This window comes from Oncorhynchus masou, chromosome 28 (genome assembly GCF_036934945.1).
Source record: "Oncorhynchus masou masou isolate Uvic2021 chromosome 28, UVic_Omas_1.1, whole genome shotgun sequence".
Classification (NCBI taxonomy): Eukaryota; Metazoa; Chordata; class Actinopteri; order Salmoniformes; family Salmonidae; genus Oncorhynchus; species Oncorhynchus masou.
The window spans coordinates 72,644,474-72,668,515 of record NC_088239.1 but is presented as its reverse complement, the minus strand read 5'-3'; the positions used below and the strand labels follow the sequence as shown (position 1 = coordinate 72,668,515).

At 48.6% G+C, this 24,042-nt stretch overlaps 3 protein-coding genes across 5 annotated transcripts in view; 2 read left to right on the top strand and 1 right to left on the bottom strand.

The window, feature by feature from the left end:
- pargl (poly (ADP-ribose) glycohydrolase, like) overlaps window positions 1–11,007 on the top strand; it is a 28,479-nt gene extending 17,472 nt beyond the window's left edge. For all 3 annotated transcript variants that reach the window (XM_064943192.1, XM_064943191.1, XM_064943190.1), the window contains one exon: window positions 10,475–11,007. In XM_064943192.1, coding sequence (XP_064799264.1) covers window positions 10,475–10,587 — 113 coding nt within the window. In that variant the 3' untranslated portion in view covers window positions 10,588–11,007. The remainder of the gene's footprint in view (window positions 1–10,474) is intronic.
- Window positions 1–24,042, top strand: part of polm (polymerase (DNA directed), mu) — a 392,822-nt gene that overhangs the window by 192,790 nt on the left and 175,990 nt on the right. The gene's annotated exons all lie outside the window — the stretch shown is intronic.
- Window positions 8,871–24,042, bottom strand: part of ogdhb (oxoglutarate dehydrogenase b) — a 47,358-nt gene continuing 32,186 nt past the window's right edge. Inside the window, exons 17-23 of the mRNA XM_064943189.1 lie at window positions 14,170–14,348; window positions 13,908–13,979; window positions 13,691–13,819; window positions 13,524–13,596; window positions 13,229–13,392; window positions 12,934–13,088; window positions 8,871–12,803 (exon numbers count right to left, since the gene is read on the bottom strand). Of these exons, the coding sequence (XP_064799261.1) occupies window positions 12,683–12,803; window positions 12,934–13,088; window positions 13,229–13,392; window positions 13,524–13,596; window positions 13,691–13,819; window positions 13,908–13,979; window positions 14,170–14,348 (893 nt within the window). The 3' untranslated portion in view covers window positions 8,871–12,682. The remainder of the gene's footprint in view (window positions 12,804–12,933; window positions 13,089–13,228; window positions 13,393–13,523; window positions 13,597–13,690; window positions 13,820–13,907; window positions 13,980–14,169; window positions 14,349–24,042) is intronic.

Below are 24,042 nucleotides of genomic sequence, written 5' to 3'. Positions count from 1 at the left end.
CCAGTCCTTCCTGCAGCAAAGCACCCCCACAACATGATGCTGCCACCCTCACAACATGATGCTGCCACCCTCGTGCTTCACGGTTGGGATGGTGTTCTTCGGCTTGCAAGCCTCCCCCTTTTTCCTCCAAACATAATGGCCAGTTCTATTTTTGTTTCATCAGACCAGAGGACATTTCTCCAAAAAGTACGATCTTTGTCCCCATGTGCAGTTGCAAACCGTAGTCTGGCTTTTTTATGGCTGTTTTGGAGCAGTAGGATCTTCCTTGCTGAGTGGCCATTCAGGTTATGTCGATATAGGACTCATTTTACTGTGGATATAGATACTTTTGTACCTGTTTTCTCCAGCATCTTCACAAGGTCCTTTGCTGTTGTTCTGGGATTGATTTGCACTTTTCGCACCAAAGTACGCTCATCTCTAGGAGACAGAACGCGTCTCCTTCCTGAGCGGTATGACGGCTGCGTGGTCCCATGGTATTTATACTTCCGTACTATTGTTTGTACAGATGAACGTGGTACCTTCAGGCGTGTGGAAATTGCTCCCAATGATGAACCAGACTTGTGGAGGTCTACAAATTTTTTTCTGAGGTCTTGGCTAATTTCTTTTGATTTACCATGATGTCAAGAATAGAGGCACTGAGTTTGAAGATAGATAGGCCTTGAAACACATCCACAGGTACACCTCCAATTGACTCAAATGACTATCAGAAGTTTCTAAAGCCATGACATAATTTTCTGGAATTTTCCAAGCTGTTTAAAGGCACAGTCAACTCAGTGTATGTAAACTTCTGACCCACTGGATTTGTGATACAGTGAAATAATCTGTCTGTAAACAATTGTTGGAAAAATTACTTGTGTCATGCAGAATGTAGATGTCCTAACCGACTTGTCAAAACTAGAGTTTGTTAACAATAAATTTGTGGAGTGGTTGAAAGGCGAGTTTTAATGACCCCAACCTAAGTGTATGTAAACGTCCGACTTCAATAGTGCTCTGATACACACAGACCTACAGAGGGTGAGTTAGTACAGACTCAGATCTACAGTGGGTGAGTTACCATAGATAGTAGACACTAGGAACTACAGGGGGTGAGTAACTATAGTAACTACACTGAACAAAAATATAAACGATACATGCAACAATTTCAAAGATTTTACTAAGTTACAGTTCATGAAATCAGTCAATTGAAATGCATTCATTAGGCCCTAATCTATTGATTTCACATGACTGGGAATACAAATATGCATCTGTTGGTCTCAGATACAGTTGTGTACAGATCTTTGCGAAATGGGGGGTGCATTATCATGCTGAAACATGAGGTGATGGTGGCAGATGAAGGGCACAACAATGGGCCTCAAGATCTCATCCGTGAATGGCTCACTTCTCCAGCGTGCCAGTGGCCATTGAAGGTGAGCATTTGCCCACTGAAGTTGGTTACAACGCCAAACTGCAGTCAGGTCAAGACCCTGGTCAGGACGACGAGCACGCAGATTAGCTCCCCTGAGGCGGTTTCTGACAGGTTGTACAGATATTCTTCGGTTGTGCAAACCCAGAGTTTCATCAGCTGTCCTGGTGGCTGGTCTCAGACGATCCCACAGGTGAAGAAGCCGGATGTGGTGGTCCTGGGCTGGAGTGGTTACATGTGGCCTGCGATATTGAGGCCTGTTGGACGTACTGCCAAATTCTCTAAAACGATGTTAGAGGCGGCTTATGGTTGAGAAATTACCATTAAATGATCTGGCAACCGCTCTGGCAGACATTCCTGCAGTCAGCATGCCAATTGCACGCTCCCTCAAAACTTGAGACATCTGTGGCATTGTGTTGTGTGACAAAACTGCACATTTTAGAGTTTGCTTTTATTGTCCTCAGCACAAGATGCACCTGTGTAATGATCATGCTGTTTAATCAGCTTCTTGATTTTAAATCAAATCAAATGTATTTGTCACATACACATGGTTAGCAGATGTTAATGTGAGTGTAGCGAAATGCTTGTGCTTCTAGTTCCGACAATGCAGTAATAACCAACGAGTAATCTAACCTAACAATTCCATAACTACTACCTTATACACACAAGTGTAAAGGGATAAAGAATATGTACATAAAGATATATGAATGAGTGATGGTACAGAACGGCATAGGCAAGATGCAGTAGATGGTATCGAGTACAGTATATACATATGAGATGAGTAATGTAGGGTATGTAAACAAAGTGGCATAGTTTAAAGTGGCTAGTGATACATGTATTACATAAAAATGCAGTTGTTGACAGGGTACAGTATATACATATACATATTATTTTTTTTATTTTTTATTTTTTATAGTTAAGAACAAATTCTTATTTTCAATGACGGCCTAGGAACAGTGGGTTAACTGCCTGTTCATGGGCAGAACGACAGATTTGTACCTTGTCAGCTCAGGGGTTTGAACTTGCAACCTTCTGGTCACTAGTCCAATGCTCTAACCACTAGGCTACCCTGCCGCCCCAATATGAGATGAGTAATGTAGGCTATGTAAACATTATATTAAGTAGCATTGTTTAAAGTGGCTAGTGATATATTTTTACATCAATTCCCATTATTAAATGGCTGGAGTTGAGTCAGTGTGTTGGCAGCAGCCACACAATGTTAGTGATGGCTGTTTAACAGTCTGATGGCCTTGAGATAGAAGCTGTTTTTCAGTCTCTCGGTCCCTGCTTTGATGCACCTGTACTGACCTCGCCTTCTGGATGATAGCAGGGTGAACAGGCAGTGGCTCGGGTGGTTGTTGTCCTTGATGATCTTTTTGGCCTTCCTGTGACATCGGGTAGGTGTCCTGGAGGGCAGGTAGTTTGTCCCCGGTGATGCGTTGTGCCGACCTCACTACCCTCTGGAGAGCCTTACAGTTGTGGGCGGAGCAATTGCCGTACCAGGCGGTGATACAGCCCGCCAGGATGCTCTCGATTGTGCATCTGTAAAAGTTTGTGTGCTTTTGGTGACAAGCCGAATTTCTTCAGCCTCCTGAGGTTGAAGAGGCGCTGCTGCGCCTTCTTCACGACGCTGTCTGTGTGGGTGGACCAATTCAGTTTGTCTGTGATGTGTACGCCGAGGAACTTAACTTACTACCCCCTCCACTACTGTCCCATCGATGTGGATAGGGTGGTGCTCCCTCTGCTGTTTCCTGAAGTCCACAATCATCTCCTTTGTTTTGTTGAGTGTGAGGTTATTTTCCTGACACCACACTCCGAGGTTCCTCACCTCCTCCCTGTAGGACGTCTCGTCGTTGTTGGTAATCAAGCTTACCACTGTAGTGTCGTCCGCAAACTTGATGATTGAGTTGGAGGCGTGTGTGGCCACGCAGTCATGGGTGAACAGGGAGTACAGGAGAAGGCTCAGAACGCACCCTTGTGGGGCCCCAGTGTTGAGGATCAGTGGGGTGGAGGTGTTACCTAACCTCATCACCTGGGGTGGCCCGTCAGGAAGTCCAGTACCCAGTTGCACAGGGCGGGGTCGAGACCCAGGGTCTCGAGCTTGATGACGAGTTTGGAGGGTACTAATGGTGTTAAATGCTGAGCTGTAGTCGATGAACAGCATTCTCACATAGGTATTCCTCTTGTCCAGATGGGTTAGGGCAGTGTGCAGTGTGGTTGAGATTGCATCGTCTGTGGACCTATTTGGGCGGTAAGCAAATTGGAGTGGGTCTAGGGTGTCAGGTAGGGTGGAGATGATAAGGTCCTTGACTTGTGTCTCAAAGCACTTCATGATGACGGAAGTGAGTGCTACGGGGCGGTAGTCGTTTAGCTCCGTTACCTTAGCTTTCTTGGGAACAGGGACAATTCTGGCCCTCTTGATGCATTTGGGAACAGCAGACTGGGATAAGGATTGATTGAATATGTCCGTAAACACACCAGCCAGCTGGTCTGCGCATGCTCTGAGGACGCGGCTGGGGATGCCGTCTGGGCCTGCAGCCCTGCGAAGGTTAACACGTTTAAATGTTTTACTCACCTCGGCTGCAGTGAAGGAGAGTCTGCATGTTTTGGTTGCGGGCCGTGTCAGTGGCACTGTATTGTCCTCAAAGCGGGCAAAAAAGTTATTTAGTCTGCCTGGGAGCAGGCCGTGACGGGGCTGGTTTCTTTTTATAATCCGTGATTGACTGTAAACCCTGCCACATACCTCTTGTGTCTGAGCCGTTGAATTGTGACTCTACTTTGTCTCTGTACTGACGCTTAGCTTGTTTGATTGCCTTGTGGGGGGAATAGCTACACTGTTTGTATTCGGTCATGTTTCCGGTCACCTTTCCCTGGTTAAAAGCAGTGGTTCGCGCTTTCAGTTTCACGCGAATGCTGCCATCAATCCACGGTTTCTGGTTTCGGAATGTTTTAATTGTTGCTATGGGAACGACATCATCAATGCACTTTCTAATGAACTCGCTCACCGAATCAGCGTATTCGTCAATGTTGTTGTTGGACGCAATGCGGAACATATCCCAATCCACGTAATCGAAGCGGTCTTGAAGCGTGGAATCAGATTGGTCGGACCAGCTTTAACAGACCTGAACGTGGGAGCTTCTTGTTTTAGCTTCTGTCTGTAGGCAGGGAGCAACAAAATGTAGTCGTGGTCAGCTTTTCTGAAAGGAGGGCGGGGGAGGGCCTTATATGAGTCGCGGAAGTTAGAATAGCAATGGTCTAAGGTTTTACCAGCCCTAGTTGCGCAATCGATATGCTGATACAATTTAGGGAGTCTTGTTTTCAGATTAGCCTTGTTAAAATACCCAGCTACAATGAATGCTGCCTCAGGATATGTGGTTACCAGTTTGCAAAGAGTCAAATAAAGTTCGTTCAGGGCCATCGATGTGGCTGCTTTGGGGGGAATATATATGGCTGTGATTATAATCGAAGAGAATTCCCTTTGTAGATAATGCGGACGACATTTGATTGAGGAATTCTAAGTCAGGTGAACAGAGGGACTTGAGTTCCTGTATGTTGTTATGATCACACCACGTCTCGTTAATCATAAGGCATACGTCCTCCGCCCCTCTTCTTACCAGAAAGATGCTGTCGGCGCGATGTGTGAAGAAACCAGCTGGCTGCACTGACTCCGTTAGCGTGTCTCGAGTGAGCCATGTTTCCATGAAGCAAATAACGTTAGTCTCTGATGTCTCTCTGGAATGCTACCCTTGCTCGGATTTCATCAACCTTCTTGTCAAGAGACTGGACATTGGCTAGTAGTATGCTAGGGAGTGGTGCGCAATGTGCCCGTCTCCAAAGCCTGACCAGAAGACCGCTACGTTTCCCTCTTTTACGACATCGTTGTTTTGGGTCGCAGGCTGGGATCCATTCCGTTGTCCTGGGTGGAAGGCAGAACAGAGGATCTGTTTCGGGAAAGTCATATTCCTGGTCGTACTGATGGTGAGTTGACGTTGCTCTTATATTCAGTAGTTCTTCCCGACTGTATGTAATGAAACCTAAGATGCCCTGGGGTACTAATGTAAGAAATAACACGTAAAAAAAAAACAAAGTGCGTAGTTTCCTAGGAACGTGAAGCGAGGCGGACATCTCTGTCGGCGCCGGAAGCTGTCAGGTGGATGGATTATCTTGGCAAAGGAGAAATGCTCCCTAACAGGGATGTAAGCACATTTATGCACACAATTTGAGAGAACTAAGCTTTTTGTCCATGTGAAACATTTCAGGGAGCTTTTATTTCAGCTCATGAAACATGGGACCAACACTATATGTTGCGTTTATATTTTTGTTCAGTGTATTCAAACCAAGATGTCATTGACTTGCACTACGCTTTTTAGCTCTAGGCTGCACCCATTACTTCTATCCTCCTGGCAGTTGTAAACTTTGAGGCATGTCACTTCACTCATCTCTGCATATAGCCCACCACATGCACGGTTTTCTTAACCACAACACGATGGATCCATAAAGAATTACTGTGGGAATAAATATCACTGAATAACGAAAATATGGGAATAAAGTAGGCTAATGCAATTGACGGCATAAGATTGTTGCTTCATGAAACTCCAATAGCATGAGCCTACCTGTGTGTTGTCAACTATTTCAGCACTGTTTTCAGACAACGTGGAACTCTTGACAAATCAAGGTTGCCATCCAATTGGCGACAGATTTCCTTGTGAATATTCTAAAAACAGCATAAAGGAAATATGCACATTTTCCCACCAGTGCGTTTCCACCAAATGGACTTGTTGCGGATAAAAAACTGTACAACAGTGAGAATATATTTGTTTGTCAAACAGCAGTCACGCATCGATCATCATGTCACCAGAATAAGAGCCTCTAAATTTATTGGAAAGGAGCATCAAGATCATCACTGTGAACTTCACAGTTTGGTGAAAGTTCATCATAACTTATTTCATCTGTAGCCTAGTAAACTGCTTTCCTGACGAGTTGAAATGGGAGGACCACACATGTCATCGCGTGACTCCATGTTCATAGGATGGTTATTATATCAATATTTGCGTATAAGCGTTTCCACCAACATTTCTCACGTAATTAATTGAATGAGACACAAAGCTCCCACCTTGTCTAGTGTATTTTGTCGACATTTGGAAAGTTTACTAACAAATCAGGCTTGTCGTGACAATTGTTTTATCCAACATGTACACAACATGACCAAAAGTATGTGGACACCTGCTCGTCCCCACCTATGCAGCTATAACAGCCTCCACTCTTCTGGGAAGGCTTTCCAATAGATGTTGGAACATTGCTGTATGGATTTGCTTCCTTCCAGCTACAAGACCATTAGTTAGGTCGGGCACTGATGTTGGGCGATTAGGCCTGACTCGCAGTTGGCGTTCCATTTTTTTCACATTTATTTAACCAGGTAAGCCAGTTGAGAACAAGTTTTCATTTACAACTGCGACCAATTCATCCCAAAGGTGTTTGATGGGGTTGAGGTCAGGGCTCTGTGCAGGCCAGTGAAGTTCTTTCACACCGATCTCGACAAACCATTTCTGTATGGACCTCGCTTTGTGCATGGGGGCATTTCCTGTTTCAGCATGACAAGGGCCTTCCCCAAACTGTTTCCAGAAAGTTGAAAGCACTGAATCGTCTAGAATGGCATTGTATGTTGTCGCCTTAAGATTTCCCTTCACTGGAATTAAGAAGCCAGCCCGAACAATGAAAAACAGGGGCCATGTATCGTGAGATTGAGTGAAAACCTCCTTCCATCAGCAAGGGCATTGAAGATGAAACGTGGCTGGGTCTTTTCAGCATGACAATGATCCCAAACACACCACCTGGGCAACAAAGGAGTGGCTTCATAAGAAGCATTTCAAGGTCCTGGAGTGGCTTAGCCAGTCTCCAGATCTCAACCCCAGAGAAAATCTTTGGAGGGAGTTGAAAGACCATTATTCCTCCCCTGGAATCCGCCAAACCCAGATTTGTCCGTTGGACTGCTCGATGGTGAAGCGTGATTCATCACTCCAGAGAACGCATTTCCACTGCTCCAGAGTCCAATGACAGTGAACTTTACACCACTCCAGCCGACGCTTGGCATTACACATGGTGATCTTAGGCTTGTGTGCGGCTGTTCGGCCATGAAGCTCCCGACGAACGGTTCGTGTGCTGATGTTGCTTCTAGAGGCAGCTTCAGCACTCGGCAGTCCTGTTCTGTGAGCAGTTGTTGCTCCTAGACGTTTCCACTCCACAATAACATCAGTTACAGTTGACCGGGGCAGCTCTAGCAGGGCAGAAATTTGACAAACTGACTTGTTGGAAAGGTGGCATCCTATGAAGGTGCCATGTTGAAAGTCACTGAGCTATTCAGTAAGGCCATTCTACTGCCAATGTTTGTCTATGGAGATTGCATAGCTGTATGCTTCATTTTATTCACCTGTCAGCTGAAATAGCAGAATCCACTAATTTGAAAGGGGTGTTTACATCATTTTGTATAGTGTACTTTATGAAGACTGAATGAAATACGGGTTATTGTCAGATGTTTCTTTTTACTGACTCTCTGTTTGGATATTGGTTAGGTTACAATTAGGCTGTGAAATGTTAGCTAACTTGAGGTGAGGGCTGCTCATGATCATCTTGTCTGGTTGGCTGATTTATTATCACTGATCTGAACATTTTGTCAGCATGTTATGTAGCTTAATAACTGGATTCTTTTTGCTCTTCTGATGCACTCGCTTAGTAACCTAGGCCTACTCCCAACAAAAAGCCTCTGACTTGTCTTAATCAATCAATGAGATTTTGTTTAACTGAATCTCCATCTGTAGGTTATATTTGGTTAATTCTCTGGCTGGGCAAATTAGTGGAGGTGGTAAAGCTCATCTATTCTGTCACGTTCGTCGTAACGATGAGACCAAGGCGCAGCGTGATTAGAATACATTCTTCTTTTAATTAAATGAAGAACACAACAAAATGACCGTGACGCTACAATAACAAGTGCTACAGGCAACTACACAGACAATAACCCACAAAATACCCAAGGAATATGGCTACCTAAATATGGTCCCCCAATCAGAGACCACGATAAACAGCTGCCTCTGATTGGGAACCAATCTATACCATAGACCTATAAACACCTAGATAAACAACAACCACTAGACATACAAAACCCCTTGTCGTGTCTTTACTGTCACTAACTGAAGACGGATTAAAAACTATCAAAGATTCTCTGTAATTAGTTACTATGCGATCAACTGATTAATCGCGTAACTAATTAACTGAAATCGGGGCACCAAGGAAAAATATTCAGATTACAAAGTTATCATTTCCTAAAATAACTTTTCAGATATTTTTATCTGATCAATTAGTCTTTGAATCAATGAATTATTTACTTTACCTCACGTTAGTCTCATTCCAAACGTCGTAAATTGTTGGTTATCTGCACGAACCCAGTCTTCACTATGAGTCATCCATACATCAATTGTCTTAAATCATTTATTTATTAATAACTAAGTAATTCACAGAAATGCATAAACAAACAAAGGTAAATGTAATGATAGGAAACTGCGCCCTAGTGGGCTAAACCGGCATGGCGGCTTGTTAAACAAAAAGGGAAATGGGGGGGTTGACTCAGAAGTCACTTCAGAGTTAATTATAACAATTAAAATGCTAATACTTTACACATGAACGATCACTCATTCGGGAACAATTGCAATCAATATATATATTTACGCTCAGTGTGTCGTCTTGATCGCTAGTGTAAAGATTGTATCTTTTGTAGAATTCTCCGTCTCTCTCCCTCTCTCTCTCTGTCTTGGTTGGAGGGGATAGTTCAAAGTGACCTTTATTATAGAATGGATGTTTCGGCGGTTGTCGTTCTTCGCGTTCAATGATACCGAATTCCTAGCTCCAGACTAGTAATTAGTATCAAAGACTTGTTCTCATTCTGTCTGTATCGATAGTCTAAGAGTTTAACCACGTGGTATGGTTAAAAGATTCAGCAATGGTCTACAACCTTTGTCCTCCCCTAATGGAGAAAAACATGGTCAGTTGATAATTTCTGTTGGGTTTTATTCGGAATGGCAGAAAAGGGGCTGTCCCAGGATGTCTGAACCTAACTGGGCTCAGGGGCGGTCCTATGATTTAGTTCTATTCCAATTCCCTTTTTGAGTTTTCCTTCATTAAACAGTCCAAAATCATATTGTAAAATTGTGTAAACAGTATCATACTCACTCATTCATCTTATACAACAATTAGATGTAAACATTATATATGGGGCTATTATATAAAGTGTTATGGTAATGTGGCCACACCGTCTCCCATGAGCTTCCCAAGTTGTGACAAACAGACCAGTTCGTAGCTGGATTCTTCACCGATCTTTTACACTTTCTCCGGAACATGAACTTTGTTCGTACTTCAAGTTCTGTGATGTGGAAGGATTTCCTTTGTCTCCATGAAAAACTACTCTCTCTATACTGTGTGTCCATGGGTTCTTCTCAGGACTTTACGACCTCTGACCACAGCAGCTTAGTTGAAGGAGGAAAGGGGGAGGCAGGGAGAGGGGGATGGGGTTGCTATACTCAAAGAGGCCAACGTCATGACACCCTAGACAATACAAAAACTACACAAACCACCCTCATCACACCCTGACCTAACCAAAATAATAAAGAAAATTAAGGTCAGGGCCTGACATTCGTTTTCTCATCTATCACTGATCAGAAACATTTGGCATTCAAGAATATAGCCTAAATCAAGAGTAGGTATATTATTTTGCTTGAGTGCATATAGTCAACTCCAAAAGCTTGAGGAGGTTGTGATTTTTAAAAAATAGATTGTTATTATTTTCTATTGATATGATGAAGATTCTCTCAATGTAATACCCTACACCTGCACCCTGTCAAAGCAGATTGAGGATAGAAAAAACATGGGCTTGCCTTGGGCAAGGTTTTTTATATGACAGCGGTTCCACATGTTGCCGTGATGCAAAAAAGTCCTTCTTCCCTTCACTGTGTTTAGTCAAACATCAAATCCTCCTTGTTGCCGTGTAAATCAAGTTTGATTGATTGATTCCTCTCCCTGTCTCAGGTGAGCTGTATGAGTTGCTGGTTGACTACTGTGCTGTGATACAGTTGGCTCACACACATGTGGACCTGTTTGACTGGATCAGGAATACCCTGAAACACAGGAGTCAGCTGTGAGGACACATCTACATACTCTAAAGGAGCTTTCTTTCCTTGTCTCCTTTCCTTTTTTCACATTATTGAGATGCACCCCAGAGATAGAGTGGCTCTATGAATGATCTGTGGATAGAAACATGGTACAATTCCAAGTAATGGTTGATTATGAATGTGTTTGTCTTTTCAATAGTTACACTGTTCCTAAATCATACTGATACATTTGTAACTACTGCATACTGAACTATTTAGAAAATGACTAAATGTGATGATAAAACAAAGATAATGAAATGATGTCAACAAAATCAGGGGTCCTGCTTTTTGATTTGTCCCTTGATGATAGCCAACAACTTAACCATCACCAGACTGCAGTGTACTGTAAAATACTCTAAAAAAAAATGTTTTTTCTTTAAACATTTTGAATAAATTCCTCTTTATAATCTAGTGACTTCACTGTTTGTTTATTGGTAAAATGAGTATTGTGGCTGACAGACATACGCACCAGTGGCGGCTGGTGGGATGAGCTATAGGAGGACTGGCTCATTGCAATGGCTGGAACGGTGTAAATGGAACAGTATCAAACATGGAAAACACTTTTGACTGTGTTGCATTAATTCCATTACAGTCATTACAATGAGCCAGTCCTCATATAGCTCCTTCCACCAGTCTCCACTGACACACACGTCTCTCTCTTGTTCTCTGTCTCTCTTTCTGTCTCTCACACACACACACACACACACACACACACACCCTTTGGCAGAACCAGGAAGTCCCTCCCACAAACTCTCTTCGGTGGAAACTAAACTGATCCGAGTCTCTCTGTTGTCTGTCTGTGTGTGAGTGAACAACAACAGTCTAAATGGCTCAGCAGGGAGGTCTACTGGACCAAGACTAGTTCTGTTGGTCTGTCTGGATCTACTGAAGGAGCCGGTGGCTATTCCTTGTGGACACAGTTAATGTATAAAAAATATATATATCCCATTTAGCAGACGCTTTTGTCCAAAGCGACTTACAAGTCGGCTGGGGCCACTACTTTTGCATATGGGTGGCCCCAGCGGGAATCGAACCCACGACGCTTGGCGTTGCAAGCGCCATGCTCTACCGACTGAGCCACACAGGACCCAGTTGTAGAAGTTGTATTGAGGGCTACTGTGATTAGGACGATCAGAACATCTACAGCTGTCCTCAGTGCAATCAGACCTTCACTCCAAGGCCTACTCTGAGGAAAAATAACATGTTGGCTGAGGTGGTGGAGACACTGAAGAAGACAGGACTGTGCTATGCTGGACCTGGAGATGTGGCGTGTGATTTCTGCACTGGGACCAGAAAGCCCTCATGTCCTGTCTGGTGTGTCTGGTGTCTTACTGTGAGACTCACCTCCAACCTCACTCATGGACTAAAGAAACACAAGCTGGTCAACTGTGTGCTGTGGTGAATGTATGGTAACAATCAACAACATAGTCCAGGAGAGAGAGCGGAGGTGCGGAAGGAGCTCCAACAGGCTGTGGAGTCTCTTAAGGTGAGAGAGAGAGAGAGAGAGAGACTCTCCAGTCCCATTGTAGGGAACAGGCTGTCTGGGTTCCCAGTTAGAGTGGGAATATACTTTTTGACAAGGAGCTTCCTCGCTCTGTCTTTCTCTCCTAACAGCGTTCTGCAAATGCAGCAGTGGATGACAGTGAGAGGATCTTTACTGAACTGATCCGCTCCATGGAGGAAAGGCGCTCTGAGGTGAAGGTGCTGATCAGAGCTCAGGAAAAGGCTGAAGTGAGTCGTGCTGAAGGTCTACTGGAGCCACTGAAACAGGAGATAGTTGAGGAGGAGAGCTGCTGAGCTGGAGAAACTCACACACAGAATCACATCCATTTCCTTCAGGTGACTATACTGTCTTGTTACATTATGAAATGTAATATCTTATTACAGGTTACACTGAATTAGAGCTAGAAGTGACCCTCCTTATAATCCAGTGATGATCTAGAAGTGACCCTCCTTATAATCCAGTGATGATCTAGAAGTGACCCTCCTTATAATCCAGTGATGATCTAGAAGTGACCCTTCTTATAATCCAGTGATGTCAATAGGGGTTAGGGTATACAAGTTTAGGGTGTAGTGTATAAGTGTGTTAGGACTGTTCAGTAAATGTGTCCAGGTTAAAAGCTGTATCTAGGAAGCGTTGTAATTCCACCAGGTGAGCAGCTTTGTTCCCTGTAGCTGGAGCTGCTGCTGGCCCACGACCAGCATACCTACACATACACACAAAAGAATGAAGCACACAATTAATACGAAACACAAGTCTATTCCCCCTGCGTTTCATCAAATCATTCAATGATCTCTTTCCCAGAGCTGGTATGAGTGAAGGAGGGTGGGTTGTACCAAACGGGGCGGGTGCGGTCAACGGTGGTTCGTAGGCGGGGTTTGACATAGTCATAGTAACCCTGGTTCTTGTGTTCTTCCTGGCACCACACCAGGTCAGCATTAGGATAACGATCTGTCTCCACTTTCACCTGGTCAAACGGAAACGGAGAGAGCTGGAGGAAGAGAGAGAGAAGGAGAGAGAGGTGAGATTGGAAATGTGTCTGTGTCTGTGTCTGTGTCTGTGTGTGTGTGTGTGTGTGTGTGTGTGTGTGTGTGTGTGTGTGTGTGTGTGTGTGTGTGTGTGTGTGTGTACCTGCTCTATGCGCGCAATGGCCACGGTATCATCATTGCCTCTGTTGTTGCGTTCTCGGGTCAGTTCATAGTAGACCTTCCCAGTACAGAACACAATCCTCTTCACCGCCTCTGGGTTCTCACACACAGGACCACTGTCTGGGATCAGACGCTGGAAGTGGGTACCTGAAACACACACACGTCAGAGACACTGGGGCTCTTTCTCAAATCATCTTTCCTTGAGTCCTCACATCCTCTCGCCTCCTCAAAACCCAATGAGCCCCACTCTTCTCCCATTTCATCCCTCCATCCCTCACCTGGCAGCATGTCATCAAAGCTGGACTTGGCCCCTGGGTGGCGCAGCAGAGACTTGGGGGTAATGACTATCAGCTGGAGGACAAAGATAATCAATAAAAAGAGGAGAGGTTAGTGTGTGTGTGTGTGTGTGTGTGTGTGTGTGTGTGTGTGTGCGTCTGACACTCACAGGCTTCCTGAAGGCCTGTAGTATTTGTCTACGGAGGACGTGGAAGTAGTTAGCCGGTGTAGAGCAGTTGACTATGATCCAGTTACAGTCATACAGCTGACGCACTGCAAACTCCTCAGCAGAGAATATCTGTGGACGGGACAAGTCATACACACACAAGTTTAGAGACTCCCTCTCTCTCAGACATACACAAACACACACACACACACACACTTACAGGGTAGGTATCTGGGTCTTCGTTACACATCTGCAGGAACCTCTCTGGTCGGGCCGAGGAGTGCTCTGGTCCCTGAGTGAAGAATCATTGGATACGTCGTTTATTGTCCATTTGTGTCAAAAGATTTTTTCCCAAATGGACACCGACATTTAGAGAGACAGAGATAAAGTGATAGGAGCTGCAGTACTATTCTGTTCTCAGTGACTATGGCAGGCAGACAGACATGCAGACAGACAACGAGCCCATATACAGTAGTCCCTACCATTCCCTCCATGCCGTGGGGCAGCAGCAGGACTATTCCGTTCTGTCTGACCCACTTGGCCTGTCCTGGGCAGATGAACTGGTCTATAATACACTGGGCTGTGTTGTGGAAGTCTCCAAACTGGGCCTCCCATAGAACCAATGCATTGGGACTGGCCATGGCAAAACCCAGCTCAAATCCTAGAGATAAAGGGGGACAGAGGGACAGAGGCACAGAGGCAGAGAGGGGGGGGGTGTTCAGGTCAGAAGGAATGAGGGTAGTAACTAACAAAAACAGACAACCCCCCATAATGCTGTGGCATGCTGTGGCCAGACAACCCCCCATAATGCTGTGGCCAGACAACCCCCCATAATTCTGTGGCATGCTGTGGCCAGACAACCCCCCCATAATGCTGTGGCCAGAAAAAAACATAATGCTGTGGCCAGACAACCCCCATAATGCTGTGGCATGCTGTGGCCAGACAACCCCCCCATAATGCTGTGGCCAGAAAAAAAAACAATGCTGTGGTCAGACAACCCCCCCCATAATGCTGTGGCATGCTGTGGCCAGACAACCCCCATAATGTTGTGGCCAGACAACCCCCCCATAATGTTGTGGCCAGACAACCCCCCATAATTCTGTGGCATGCTCTGGACACGTCAGAGTGTTTTCTTTCGAATGGTAGCAATTATATGCATAGTCGAGCATCTTTTTGTGACAAAATATCTTGTTTAAAACGGGAACGTTTTTCATCCAAAAATGAAATAGCGCCCCCATAGATGTAAGAGGATGCTGTGGCCAGACAACCCCCATAATGCTGTGGCATGCTGTGGCCAGACAACCCCCCCATAATGCTGTGGTCAGAAAAAAAACAATGCTGTGGCTAGACAACCCCCCCATAATGCTGTGGCCAGACAATCCCCCATAATGTTGTGGCCAGACAACCCCCCATAATGCTGTGGCATGCTGTGGCCAGACAACCCCCCCATAATGCTGTGGCCAGAAAAAAAAAACAATGCTGTTGTCAGACAACCCCCCCCCCATAATGCTGTGGCCAGACAACCCCCCATAATGTTGTGGCCAGACAACCCCATAATGGTGTGGCATGCTGTGGCCAGACAACCCCCCCATAATGCTGTGGTCAGAAAAAAAAACAATGCTGTGGCCAGACAACCCCCCATAATGCTGTGGCATGCTGTGGCCAGACAACCCCCCATAATGCTGTGGCATGCTGTGGTCAGACAACCCCCCATAATGTTGTGGCCAGACAACCCCCCATAATGTTGTGGCCAGACAACCCCCCCATAATGTTGTGGCCAGACAACCCCCCATAATTCTGTGGCATGCTGTGGCCAGACAACCCCCCCATAATGCTGTGGCCAGAAAAAAAACATAATGCTGTGGCCAGACAACCCCCATAATGCTGTGGCCAGACAACCCCCATAATGCTGTGGCCAGAAAAAAAAAATGCATAATGCTGTGGCCAGACAACCCCCATAATGCTGTGGCCAGACAACCCCCATAATGCTGTGGCATGCTGTGGCCAGACAACCCCCCATAATGCTGTTGCCAGACAACCCCCCCATAATGCTGTGGTCAGAAAAAAAAACAATGCTGTGGCTAGACAACCCCCCCATAATGCTGTGGCATGCTGTGGCCAGACAATCCCCCATAATGTTGTGGCCAGACAACCCCCATAATGCTGTGGCATGCTGTGGCCAGACAACCCCCCATAATGCTGTGGCATGCTGTGGCCAGACAACCCCCCATAATGCTTTGGCCAGACAACCCCCCCCCCATAATGCTTTGGCCAGACAACCCCCCCATAATGCTGTGACCAGACAACCCAAACCATAATGCTGTGGCCAGACAATCCCAAACCATAATGCTGTGGCCAGACAATCCCCCCCCATAAAGCTGTGGCCAGACAATCCCCCCCATAATGCTGTGGCCAGACAATCCCCCCATAATGCTGTGACCAGAAAAAAAAACAATGCTGTGGTCAGACAACCCCCATAATGCTGTGGTCAGAAAAAAACAATGCTGTGGCTAGACAACCCCCCATAATGCTGTGGCATGCTGTGGCCAGACAACCCCCCATAATGTTGTGGCATGCTGTGGCCAGACAACCCCCCCATAATGCTGTGACATGCTGTGGCCAGACAACCCCCATAATGCTTTGGCCAGACAACCCCCCCCCCCATAATGCTTTGGCCAGACAACCCCCCCATAATGCTGTGACCAGACAACCCAAACCATAATGCTGTGGCCAGACAATCCCAAACCATAATGCTGTGGCCAGACAATCCCCCCCCATAATGCTGTGACCAGACAATCCCCCCCATAATGCTGTGGCCAGACAATACCCCCATAATGCTGTGACCAGAAAAAAAAACAATGCTGTGGTCAGACAACCCCCCCCCCCCATAATGCTGTGGCATGCTGTGGCCAGACAACCCCCATAATGCTGTGGCATGCTGTGGCCAGACAACCCCCCCATAATGCTGTGACATGCTGTGGCCAGACAACCCCCATAATGCTTTGGCCAGACAACCCCCCCCATAATGCTGTGGCCAGACAACCCAAACCATAATGCTGTGGCCAGGCAATCCCCCCCCCATAATGCTGTGGCCAGACAATCCCCCCCCCATAATGCTGTGGCCAGACAATCCCCCCCCCCATAATGCTGTGGCCAGACAATCCCCCCCCATAATGATGTGGTCAGACAACCCCCCCCCATAATGATGTGGTCAGACAACCCCCCCATAATGCTGAGGCATGCTGTGGCCAGACAACCCCCATAATGTTGTGGCATGCTGTGGCCAGACAACCCCCTCCCCCATAATGCTGTGGCATGCTGTGGCCAGACAACCCCCCATAATGCTGTGGCCAGAAAAAAACAATGCTCTGGCCAGACAACCCCCCATAATGCTGTGGCATGCTGTGGCCAGACAATCCCCCCCACCCCACACAATGCTGTGGCATGCTGTGGCCAGACACCCCCCCCACCCATAATGCTGTGGCCAGACAACCCCCCGCCCATAATGCTGTGGCCAGACAACCCCCCCCATAATGCTGTGTGTCATGCTGTGGCCAGACAACCCCCCCCCCATAATGCTTTGGCATGGGTGGCCAGACAACCCCCCATAATGCTGTGGCCAGACAACCTCCCATAATGCTGTGGCCAGACAACCCACCAGAATGCTGTGTGACATGCTGTGGCCAGACAACCCCCCCCCAAATGCTGTGGCCAGACAACCCCCCCCCCCCATAATGCTGTGGCATGCTGTGGCCAGACAATCCCCCCTATAATGCTGTGGCCAGACAATCCCCCCCATAATGCTGTGGCTAGACAACCCCCCACACAATGCTGTGGCCATACAACCCCCATTATGCTGTGGCCAGACAACCCCCCCCCCATAATGCTGTGGCCAGACAACCCCCATAATGCTGTGGCCAGACAACCCCCCCATAATGCTGTGGCCATACAACCCCCATAATGTTGTGGCCAGACAACCCCCCCCCCCCCCCCATCATGCTGTGGCATGCTGTGGCCAGACAACCCCCCATAATGCTGTGGCCAGAAAAAAAACAATGCTCTGGCCAGACAACCCCCATAATGCTGTGGCCAGAAAACCCCCATAATGTTGTGGCCAGACATCCCCCCATAATGCTGTGGCATGCTGTGGCCAGACAACCCCCTCATAATGCGGTGGCATGCTGTGGCCAGACAACCCCCATAATGCTGTGGCCAGAAAAAAAACAATGCTCTGGCCAGACAACCCCCCATAATGCTGTGGCCAGACAACCCCCCATAATGTTGTGGCCAGACATCCCCCCCCCATAATGCTGTGGCATGCTGTGGCCAGACAACCCCCTCATAATGCGGTGGCATGCTGTGGCCAGATAACCCCCATAATGCTGTGGCCAGACAACCCCCCCATAGTGCTGTGGCATGCTGTGGCCAGACAATCCCCCATAATGCTGTGTCCAGAAAAAAAAACAATGCTCTGGCCAGACAATCCCCCATAATGCTGTGGCCAGACAACCCCCATAATGTTGTTGCCAGACAACCCCCCCATAATGCTGTGGCATGCTGTGGCCAGACAATCCCCCATAATGTTGTGGCCAGACAACCCCCATAATGCTGTGGCCAGACAACCCCCCCCCCCATAATGCTGTGGCCATACAACCCCCCATAATGTTGTGGCCAGACAACCCCCCCCCATCATGCTGTGGCATGCTGTGGCCAGACAACCCCCCATAATGCTGTGGCCAGAAAAAAAAACAATGCTCTGGCCAGACAACCCCCATAATGCTGTGGCCAGACAACCCCCCATAATGTTGTGGCCAGACATCCCCCCCCCATAATGCTGTGGCATGCTGTGGCCAGACAACCCCCTCATAATGCGGTGGCATGCTGTGGCCAGACAACCCCCATAATGCTGTGGCCAGACAACCCCCCCCATAGTGCTGTGGCATGCTGTGGCCAGACAATCCCCCATAATGCTGTGTCCAGAAAAAAAACAATGCTCTGGCCAGACAATCCCCCATAATGCTGTGGCCAGACAACCCCCCATAATGTTGTTGCCAGACAACCCCCCCCCCCATAATGCTGTGGCATGCTGTGGCCAGACAATCCCCCATAATGTTGTGGCCAGACAACCCCCATAATGTTGTGGCCAGACAACCCCCCCCCCATAATGCTGTGGCCAGACAACCCTCCCATAGTGCTGTGGCATGTTGTGGCCAGACAACCCCCCATAATGCTGTGGCCAGACAACCCACCAGAATGCTGTGTGACATGCTGTGGCCAGACAACCCTCCCCAAATGCTGTTGCCAGACAACCCACCAGAATGCTGTGTGACATGCTGTGGCCAGACAACCCTCCCCAAATGCTGTGGCCAGACAACCCACCAGAATGCTGTGTGACATGCTGTGGCCAGACAACCCCCCATAATGCTGTGGCCAGACAACCCCCCCCATAATGCTGTGGCATGCTGTGGCCAGACAACCCCCCATAATGCTGTGGCCAGACAACCCACCAGAATGCTGTGGCCAGACAACCCACCAAAATGCTGTGTGACATGCTGTGGCCAGACAACCCCCCCATAATGCTGTGGCCAGACAACCCTCCCATAATGCTGTGGCCAGACAACCCCCCATAATGTTGTGGCATGCTGTGGCCAGACAACCCACCATAATGCTGTGTGACATGCTGTGGCCAGACAACCCCACATAATGCTGTGTGGCATGCTGTGGCCAGACAACCCCCCCCCCCATAATGCTGTGGCCAAACAACCCCCCCTAATGCTGTGTGGCATGCTGTGGCCAGACAACCCCCCCATAATGCTGTGGCCAGACAACCCCCCCATAATGCGGTGGCCAGACAACCCCCCATAATTGCGTGTGGCATGCTGTGGCCAGACAACCCCCCATAATTGCGTGTGGCATGATGTGGCCAGACAACCCCCCATAATGCTGTGGCCAGACAACCCCCCCATAATGCTGTGGCCAGACAACCCCCCCCATAATGCTGTGGCCAGACAACCCCCTATAATGCTGTGGCCAGACAACCCCCCATAATGTTGTGGCATGCTGTGGCCAGACAACCCACCATAATGCTGTGTGACATGCTGTGGCCAGACAACCCCACATAATGCTGTGTGGCATGCTGTGGCCAGACAACCCCCCCCCCCATAATGCTGTGGCCAGACAACCCCCCTAATGCTATGGCCAGACAACCCCCCCATAATGCTGTGGCCAGACAACCCCCCATAATGCGGTGGCCAGACAACCCCCATAATTGCGTGTGGCATGCTGTGGCCAGACAACCCCCCATAATTGCGTGTGGCATGCTGTGGCCAGACACCCCCCCCCCATAATGCTGTGGCCAGACAACCCCCCCCCCCCCCATAATGCTGTGGCCAGACAACCCCCCCCCCATAATGCTGTGGCCAGACAACCCCCCCCCCATAATGCTGTGGCCAGACAACCCCCCCCCCATAATGCTGTGGCCAGACAACCCCCCCCCCCCCCATAATGCTGTGGCCAGACAACCCCCCCCCCCATAATGCTGTGGCCAGACAACCCCCCCCCCAATGCTGTGGCCAGACAACCCCCCATAATGCTGTGTGACATGCTGTGGCCAGACAACCCCCATAATGTTGTGGCCAGACAACCCCCCATAATGTTGTGGCCAGACAACCCCCATAATGTTGTGGCATGCTGTGGCCAGACAACCCCCACCCCCTCATAATGCTGTGGCCAGACAACCCCCATAATGCTGTGGCCAGACAACCCCCATAACGCTGTGGCCAGACAACCCCCATAACGCTGTGGCCAGACAACCCCCCATAATGCTGTGGCCAGACAACCCCCATAATGCTGTGGCCAGACAACCCCCCCATAATGCTGTGGCCATACAACCCCCCCCATAATGCTGTGGCCATACAATCCCCCATAATGCTGTGGCCATACAATCCCCCATAATGCTGTGTGACATGCTGTGGTCAGACAACCCCCCCCATAATGTTGTGGCCAGACAACCCCCCATAATGTTTACATTTACGTCATTTGGCAGACGCTCTTATCCAGAGCGACTTACAAATTGGTGAATTCACCTTATGACATCCAGTGGAACAGCCACTTTACAATAGGGCATCTAAATCATTTAAGGGGGGGTGAGAAGGATTACTTTATCCTATCCTAGGTATTCCTTAAAGAGGTGGGGTTTCAGGTGTTTCCGGAAGGTGGTGATTGACTCCGCTGTCCTGGCGTCGTGAGGGAGTTTGTTCCACCATTGGGGGGCCAGAGCAGCGAACAGTTTTGACTGGGCTGAGCGGGAACTGTACTTCCTCAGTGGTAGGGAGGCGAGCAGGCCAGAGGTGGATGAACGCAGTGCCCTAGTTTGGGTGTAGGGCCTGATCAGAGCCTGGAGGTACTGCGGTGCCGTTCCCCTCACAGCTCCGTAGGCAAGCACCATGGTCTTGTAGCGGATGCGAGCTTCAACTGGAAGCCAGTGAAGAGAGCGGAGGAGCGGGGTGACGTGAGAGAACTTGGGAAGGTTGAACACCAGACGGGCTGCGGCGTTCTGGATGAGTTGTAGGGGTTTAATGGCACAGGCAGGGAGCCCAGCCAACAGCGAGTTGCAGTAATCCAGACGGGAGATGACAAGTGCCTGGATTAGGACCTGCGCCGCTTCCTGTGTGAGGCAGGGTCGTACTCTGCGGATGTTGTAGAGCATGAACCTACAGGAACGGGCCACCGCCTTGATGTTAGTTGAGAACGACAGGGTGTTGTCCAGGATCACGCCAAGGTTCTTAGCGCTCTGGGAGGAGGACACAATGGAGTTGTCAACCGTGATGGCGAGATCATGGAACGGGCAGTCCTTCCCCGGGAGGAAGAGCAGCTCCGTCTTGCCGAGGTTCAGCTTGAGGTGGTGATCCGTCATCATTGATACACTGATATGTCTGCCAGACATGCAGAGATGCGATTCGCCACCTGGTCATCAGAAGGGGGAAAGGAGAAGATTAATTGTGTGTCGTCTGCATAGCAATGATAGGAGAGACCATGTGAGGTTATGACAGAGCCAAGTGACTTGGTGTATAGCGAGAATAGGAGAGGGCCTAGAACAGAGCCCTGGGGGACACCAGTGGTGAGAGCGCGTGGTGAGGAGACAGATTCTCGCCACGCCACCTGGTAGGAGCGACCTGTCAGGTAGGACGCAATCCAAGCGTGGGCCGCGCCGGAGATGCCCAACTCGGAGAGGGTGGAGAGGAGGATATGATGGTTCACAGTATCGAAGGCAGCCGATAGGTCTAGAAGGATGAGAGCAGAGGAGAGAGAGTTAGCTTTAGCAGTGCGGAGCGCCTCTGTGATACAGAGAAGAGCAGTCTCAGTTGAATGACTAGTCTTGAAACCTGACTGATTTGGATCAAGAAGGTCATTCTGAGAGAGATAGCGGGAGAGCTGGCCAAGGACGGCACGTTCAAGAGTTTGAGAGAAAAGAAAGAAGGGATACTGGTCTGTAGTTGTTGACATCGGAGGGATCGAGTGTAGGTTTTTTCAGAAGGGGTGCAACTCTCGCTCTCTTGAAGACGGAAGGGACGTAGCCAGCGGTCAGGGATGAGTTGATGAGCGAGGTGAGGTAAGGGAGAAGGTTTCCGGAAATGGTCTGGAGAAGAGAGGAGGGGATAGGGTCAAGCGGGCAGGTTGTTGGGCGGCCGGCCGTCACAAGAAGCGAGATTTCATCTGGAGAGAGAGGGGAGAAAGAGGTCAGAGCACAGGGTAGGGCAGTGTGAGCAGAACCAGCGGTGTCGTTTGACTTAGCAAACGAGGATCGGATGTCGTCGACCTTCTTTTCAAAATGGTTGACGAAGTCATCTGCAGAGAGGGAGGAGGGGGGGGGAGGGGGAGGAGGATTCAGGAGGGAGGAGAAGGTGGCAAAGAGCTTACTAGGGTTAGAGGCAGATGCTTGGAATTTAAAGTGGTAGAAAGTGGCTTTAGCAGCAGAGACAGAGGAGGAAAATGTAGAGAGGAGGGAGTGAAAGGATGCCAGGTCCGCAGGGAGGCGAGTTTTCCTCCATTTCCGCTCGGCTGCCCGGAGCCCTGTTCTGTGAGCTCGCAATGAGTCGTTGAGCCACGGAGCGGGAGGGGAGGACCGAGCCGGCCTGGAGGATAGGGGACATAGAGAGTCAAAGGATGCAGAAAGGGAAGAGAGGAGGGTTGAGGAGGCAGAATCAGGAGATAGGTTGGAGAAGGTTTGAGCAGAGGGAAGAGATGATAGGATGGAAGAGGAGAGAGTAGCGGGGTGAGAGAGCGAAGGTTGGGACGGCGCGGTACCATCCGAGTAGGGGCAGTGTGGGAAGTGTTGGATGAGAGCGAGAGGGAAAAGGATACAAGGTAGTGGTCGGAGACTTGGAGGGGAGTTGCAATGAGGTTAGTGGAAGAACAGCATCTAGTAAAGATGAGGTCGAGCGTATTGCCTGCCTTGTGAGTAGGGGGAAGGTGAGAGGGTGAGGTCAAAAGAGGAGAGGAGTGGAAAGAAGGAGGCAGAGAGGAATGAGTCAAAGGTAGACGTGGGGAGGTTAAAGTCGCCCAGGACTGTGAGAGGTGAGCCGTCCTCAGGAAAGGAGCTTATCAAGGCATCAAGCTCATTGATGAACTCTCCGAGGGAACCTGGAGGGCGATAAATGATAAGGATGTTAAGCTTGAAAGGGCTGGTAACTGTGACAGCATGGAATTCAAAGGAGGCGATAGACAGATGGGTAAGGGGAGAAAGAGAGAATGACCACTTGGGAGAGATGAGGATCCCGGTGCCACCACCCCGCTGACCAGAAGCTCTCGGGGTGTGCGAGAACACGTGGGCGGACGAAGAGAGAGCAGTAGGAGTAGCAGTGTTATCTGTGGTGATCCATGTTTCCGTCAGTGCCAAGAAGTCGAGGGACTGGAGGGAGGCATAGGCTGAGATGAACTCTGCCTTGTTGGCCGCAGATCGGCAGTTCCAGAGGCTACCGGAGACCTGGAACTCCACGTGGGTCGTGCGCGCTGGGACCACCAGATTAGGGTGGCCGCGGCCACGCGGTGTGGAGCGTTTGTATGGTCTGTGCAGAGAGGAGAGAACAGGGATAGATAGACACATAGTTGACAGGCTACAGAAGAGGCTACGCTAATGCAAAGGAGATTGGAATGACAAGTGGACTACACGTCTCGAATGTTCAGAAAGTTAAGCTTACGTAGCAAGAATCTTATTGACTAAAATGATTGAAATGATACAGTACTGCTGGAGTAGGCTAGCTTGCAGTGGCTGCGTTGTTGACACTACACTAATCAAGTCGTTCCGTTGAGTGTAATAGTTTCTACAGTGCTGCTATTCGGGGGCTAGCTGGCTA